Here is a 6,393-nt window from a genome sequence, read left to right on the forward strand (position 1 = left end):
TTTGGAGTGAAAGAGTAGCCACAACAGGGAGTTTAGGTTGGTGTTAAGAGCAGGGCCAATGGTGTGACTGGCCCAGATGAGGCAGTGGCTTGACTCTAAAGCCCAGCTTGATGTTGGGGTAGACCTTGTCCAGAGTATCCTCAAGCCTTGTAGCACACTTCACCTGCTGATGCAAAGGGGCCTCGAGGTCCATTGTCCTGCATGTTTTAGGTTTCTCCCAGTTGCAACACACCTGAATGCAATAAGGGCCTCATTACTTGGCTTGTTTACGATGACATCAACGTCAGATTGAGGTGTGCTGAAGCTGAGAGAGAGCGGAAACCTGCAGGACACCCGATAGATGTTTGAGGGGTGAGTTGTCGTCAGCATCTGGTGGGATGTATGTGAAGTGCTTTTGGGCAATTTACATGATCTACCGATTGCACCGCATAAATAATGGATCTGTTGTATTCACATAGCTCCATCAATCACGCTGCCTCACCCTAACCTTCAGCGTTGCATGATCAGCCAATATGTGCACGGATTGAGGATAGTAAATAGTAAATAGGTATTTTTCACATGGCTGAGTCGAGCAACAATAGCAAACATGGCAGCCTACAGAGTAGCATGAGTTTCACTCTATATTCTGCTGCGACTTTGTGGTTTTATAGTTGAGAATCACCTATAATAGCATTCTAAATCCATACAAATGTCAGTGTATTCGTCATTGTTAATGTTTATAGCGCATTATCTCCATACATGTGGTTTCATTACAGAAACAAACAGCACCCACGAGTGGCCCTACATGAAAACTGAATTATCTTCAGGGTTTCTGCCATTGCTGTGTAAACAGATATTGTTTTCAAAATGTTGCTGTGTAAATGCAAACATTTCTTGAAATGAAAACATTTTCACTTGAAACATTGTATAAACGGGGTCTGAGACACAAGCTGAGATATCACTGATGCCTCAGAGCTATGCTGTCAGGGTGAGTTTGTAAAAACACATAACACAGCTAAACGATAAGTTTTATGGACATTTCTCTGTATTTTGCACCAGAAGGTTTCATTAAAATTGGCTTAGTCATAGTTTGGTTTTGCCAATTTCATCATGTACACTCTAAAGATTAAATTTAAAAGTTATTATGGCAGCACTGTTTTATCAGTCCGGCCCAATCAAGATAAAATCGGGCTGTATGTGGCCCCCAAACTATCTGGTGTGTGTTTTCACAATGATACATGAAAGCTCTGCAGGACTGCGGCCATTCACTGTGGGTGCAGGTTTGAATGCAAACGTGATTTGCGTCAGCCTGGGACTACCTGGTTAAAATAACAATGGGAATGGATCCTATTATAGATGAAAGTGTCTAAAGAATTTTGTTTTTTTGGAAAGAAATTATTGAAGCATGACAGAAAGACAAAACCAACATCGGGTGTACTTCTTCACTTATTTTATTTGCCTGAGCAGTTTCATGGCTGAAATTCTTCCACCAGACCTTTGAATCAATACACGGGACCATCAGACGGCAGAAAGATGATTCAAAACTACCAATCTCCAAAACCATTTCATCAGTGTGAGTGCTCACCCCTTCTCAATAGTCAGTAATCAATAAGTATTAAGCGTTGGGCAAACAACTCCACCATACAAGGATACAAACATTACACAGTAAAACAGATCGCAGTACTTGGACAGGTACGGGCACAAACTGTCGGGGTGGGGTATACATAGCGTGTACTGTACGCAACACTGAATGTCAAAGTCCAAAATGCCCCCCAGCACACACACATACACACTTAGTGCTTGATGTACTTTCAAAAATCCAAGCTGGTTACCAGAAAAATACCTGACCAATTGTATTCAAGGAATGATAAAGCTACAGGAGACAAACGTATACCCGTCCCCATAGCATACAAATAAATCCTGAATCGCGATTGATTTTTCTTTGCTTGCAATATATTTGTGGCCCAAATTGCCTCCTGAGGTTCCAACTTCTCCAATTATGTAGATTTCACTATATGCCAAAGTTTAAATCTGTCCATTAATTTTTAAATACAAACTTTGATATAAAATATTACTCTCCAGGTTCCTATTCATTTCTTATCTTATCTACAGGGCTGAAAGTTCGATGGGGACAGGTTTGCGGAACAGTATGCGTGCGTGCGGGGGTCACTCTCCTGTTCTACTCATCATCTTTGTCTTTGGCGCCATGTTTGAGGATGCGGGTGAACTCTGCGTAATTGAAGTTTCCCCTCTTGTCGATGGGCGCCTCGCGGAACAACTCGTCCACTTCTTCATCCGTGAAGCGGTCACCCATGGTGGTCAGCAGCTCTCGGAGGTGGTCTTCGTGGATCACACCTGTGATGCAGGTTTGACATTCGTTCAAAAAGCAGAAAGAAGTACTGAACAGTGCGACTCATTCCCGTTTGTTTGTGTGCATCTTATTTCTGTGAACTGACCAGATCCTTCTTCGTCAAAGCAGGCAAAGGCATTGCGAATGACGTCTTCTGGGTCTGTTCCATTGAGCCTTTCTCCAAACATGGTGAGGAACATGGTGAAGTTAATGGGCCCTGGTGCTTCACTCATCATGCCCTCCAAGTATTCATCAGAAGGGTTCTTACCTGAAAAAGAAGAAAAAAACACCTTTGTTACTTGCAAATCCTTGTTGCCAAGCAATACGAAAGTGAAAAGTGTTGTTATATATACTTGAAGAATGCTTAAGAGCTCTTCAATTTTCAAAGCATTAAGACTGGGGAACATTTTCTTTTGAAATTGGGAAACATGTCAAATAATGTTCATCGTTGTTTTCTCTGATCTGAAGGAATTTCCTTTAAACTTAAGTTAGTTTAGTGCTAGCTTTTATAGTCATTTTGTCTTTATCTTTGAGTGGCCAAGCCTAAATTGAATAATATTTGAAAAGTATAAAATGCATCTTTCAATTTTTTTTTTAAATAAGATAGTGGTAGCACATGTGTATCTTATAATCCAACACCTTGTACACAAGAGTAAAAAAAAAAAAAAAAATTTACCAAGAGAGGCAAGCATGTCGTGAAGATCCTCCTTGTCGATGAAACCGTCTCTGTTTTGGTCGATCATGTTAAAGGCTTCCTTGAACTCCTGGATTTGAGACTGATCGAACATGGCGAAGACATTGGAGGTAGCCCTCTGCGGACGCTTCTTGGTGGTCTTCCCCTTTGCACGCTTGCTCGACATTGTGGCGGCTGGATCTGGACCTGTGCACAGTTGTATGGATTCACGAGTTGTAAGTGATGTACATTCTGTATCACAGAGCACTTTTCTTGTGTTCCTATGCCTCGATCATGCAGGAGAATCTCATTCCCTTTGGAATCTCTCTAAATGTAGGGTACTGTGATGGCTCTTGGAACAGCAAGCCTTCACACTGCACACAGTCATTACTTTCAGACCTTTCTAAAATTAGAACCGTCTGTCACTCAGCTGCACAAGGATTTGTCATCTGTATGTGCGTTTCTTGGATCGTGATTTGCCCAGTGGGCAACAGCAGACAGGAGAGAGGGATGGGCTGTTTGTGCGTGAAGGAGCAGGTAAATGTGGCTGGTGAGTCACACTAAAGCCTGACATCATGTTCTCAAGAGGCACATAGGTGATGGGAAATTGTGCACATCATAATTGTGTAATTCAGTCCCTTAACAAGCCTGTACCTGCTTCATGCTGGGCTTTTTTCAACAAAGGTTTCGTCTTATTCTCCCTTTTAAACTCACAATTACAAAATTCAAAAGGGGCTTTGGATTGCTTTAGAATTGAAACAAATGCATGCGATGCCAGTGGAAACAAATGCATATACAAATATATTGCCCTTCTTATACAAAGGGTAAGTGATACTCTTCTCACAACAAAATACAGCCTTTTAAATGTTAACATATGACAGACAATTACAAGTCTCATTCAATTTCAAAATAGTGTTAATCACAATCAGATACTTTATATGCAATTATTTGTTTAGGAAAAATAAAAACGCTTGGAGATTTATTTTCTGACTAAAATGTATTTAGTGTCAATATAGATTCTTCTGTTTGCCTGATGTATCCAAACTGACACCAAATTATATATATAATCAATGTATTTCCTTGCAAGCTAAAGTAATGGTCATATAGGTGTTAAGCTTCTTCAACCATTGTAAAAATATCTCTGCTGTCCTGTATTCACCAGATTTCTGTCACCAGGTGCACAGTCAGATTGATGACACACACTCTACATTGAAAATGTCTGTGCCTGCCATTGCTGTCGCTTGTATGACTCATGCAGGCCTCAGATAAACAAGTAAAGGCTGCTCTGCCCAGCTACACCTCCTCAATCTTTCTGTACCGAGGGATTCTACGGAAATTAATGCAACTGTCAATTATCATTTATATTTGCAATGCACAGCAGCATTTACTGAAGGCTACAATGTTAAACAGACTAGTCTTCATGCTTGGGTGACCTTCCTGATGCAACCAGAGACAATGGTGGTTGTCTGATACTCCAGGTCAATACTTAACCAGATGCTGCATTAAATCCCTCAAAATGGATCCGTAGGATTGGCTTTCCTATGTAAATGAAACAGAAATTAGGCCAAGCACCATGTTGGATTGGTCTTCACTTTTATGCAGCTCCTGTTTGGCTGCTCGAGTGGCCTGGTGTCTCAAAAAAAAAAAAAAAAAAAAGAGAGAAGGAAAAACAAATTGGAAGGTGTGTGCAGCTGGCCCAAAGCCCATCCCCACTTTGCTTCAGTTTCTGAGGATTTCTGAGGAAGCTGGGAACAAAGCTGTTTCTAGTTCTATTTAAAAGTTTTCAGGAGCACAGGAATTCCTCAATCTGATTAGGGCTTCAATATCCCATATTTCCACACTGCGGATACCAACAACAGTTTCTGCCACACTTCTGTGACTGTAAGATAAACTCTTGGTGCTGAAGGGTTGCAGCTTCAATGTGAATAATGAGATGCGGTGGAAGTTGTAAGTTAAACCTTAAATGTTTTCGTCTTTGAAAACACATTAATCTACGTCCCTGAATGAGTCCTTTTTAGTAAGAGAACTTCAAATAACATTACAGAAAGTCTGATTTCCAGTCCTGCTGTGTTTGGTGGCGTAGCAACAGCGCAAATCCTCTGGAGCCTGCACAGAGGAGATCGACAATGATTCACAAAGATGCCAAGAACAACTATTTTTGACCTGGGCTACGCAAGTGTTTGGCTGATGTGTCTCAGCTTGGCTCAAACTGACAATTGCATTTGTTCTCGAGCTACAGTTTCTCTATGGACCCCTTTATCCTCTGGGACATGACAAAGCTGCTCTGTCCCTTCATCCAACAAGAAACACACACGCACACACACACACACACATCACCAGCTCAGGCTGTCATCCCTTTCCCCGTTCGTCACGTCATGTAGGTCACCACTACCGAGTTAAAGACTGAAAAGGCCAACGGTCACGAATTCCCAAAACAAACAAGAGTAATGAAAGAGGAATGTAAGCTTTCATCGCTAATAAAAATGTGTTAGTGTCTCATTCAGAGGGTGAAAATCTAAATGGTGCAGCTGCATTTAGAAATCCCTCAGTTTCAGGTGCACCAGTGATGAGATGAGCGTAAACACACATACGCCCAGTATATTCATATTGCTTAAACTCATGCACGAGGGGAACATCTTTAACAGGTTCCTGAACAGGTTCCTTCTTACCTTGCTCAATACACACAAAAAATCTGAAACTTTGAGTTTGTTTTAGTCTTGAAGATCCTCTTGTGAATCTTTTTGTCACTCTATTCTCCTCTATAAGCACTGACAGTTTAATCACTAAACCCAAACATTTCACACATCCATCCACTTGACAAAAATCACCCAATACACTCATTTTTGGAGAGACGTGTACTCAAAATGGAAGTCTAAATCAACAAACAACTTTAAGTCTTACCTTGACTTCAGGTGAAAAGACTTGGGAGTCCTTGAAACCCCTTTTGCACTGTTCAGGGACAACAGAGGGAAGGAAAGCAGGCAGTCCCACAGAAAAGTTTGCTTCAAGAATCAGACTCCCAGTGGGTGCCTCCCCTTTCTACTCTGGCCAATGGAGAGACCGGCCTGTCCCATACAAAGAGATCCCAGGCCAGGCTGTTTCTCCATACAAGGCAAAAGAATGCACAAGCTGTGGCTTGTTACTGCTACAGAGGTTGCTCGGGATGTTTGAGGAAAAGGCCGAAATGACAGGAACTACGATAAGGCTGCCTTATTTAGAGAAAGGAGCCTAAACATTTAGAGCCTCGGTGTGGCGGAGTGAGTGTGGAGGCACAGGGGAGAAAGTTGTGAGCAGATGCAGAGCACTTTGGAAAGGCCTCCTTTCTGGAACAAGACTTTGGACATCCCTTAAATAGGCAGTGTGGTTGACCATCACTTAAGCTTTTATGTGG

At 41.7% G+C, this 6,393-nt stretch overlaps 1 protein-coding gene across 1 annotated transcript; it reads right to left on the bottom strand.

Moving 5' to 3' along the window:
- Positions 1-1,413: 1,413 nt before the first annotated feature.
- Positions 1,414-6,041, bottom strand: myl9b (myosin, light chain 9b, regulatory). The gene is made up of 4 exons (XM_080494481.1): positions 5,904-6,041; positions 3,006-3,209; positions 2,436-2,597; positions 1,414-2,334 (listed from the first exon to the last, which is right to left on the bottom strand). Exons 2-4 carry the CDS (start codon positions 3,187-3,189, stop codon positions 2,159-2,161), a joined length of 522 nt encoding a protein of 173 aa, XP_080350607.1. The 5' UTR covers positions 3,190-3,209; positions 5,904-6,041; the 3' UTR covers positions 1,414-2,158.
- Positions 6,042-6,393: the final 352 nt, after the last annotated feature.

This window comes from Blennius ocellaris, assembly GCF_963422515.1.
Source record: "Blennius ocellaris genome assembly, chromosome: 4".
Lineage (NCBI taxonomy): Eukaryota > Metazoa > Chordata > Actinopteri > Blenniiformes > Blenniidae > Blennius > Blennius ocellaris.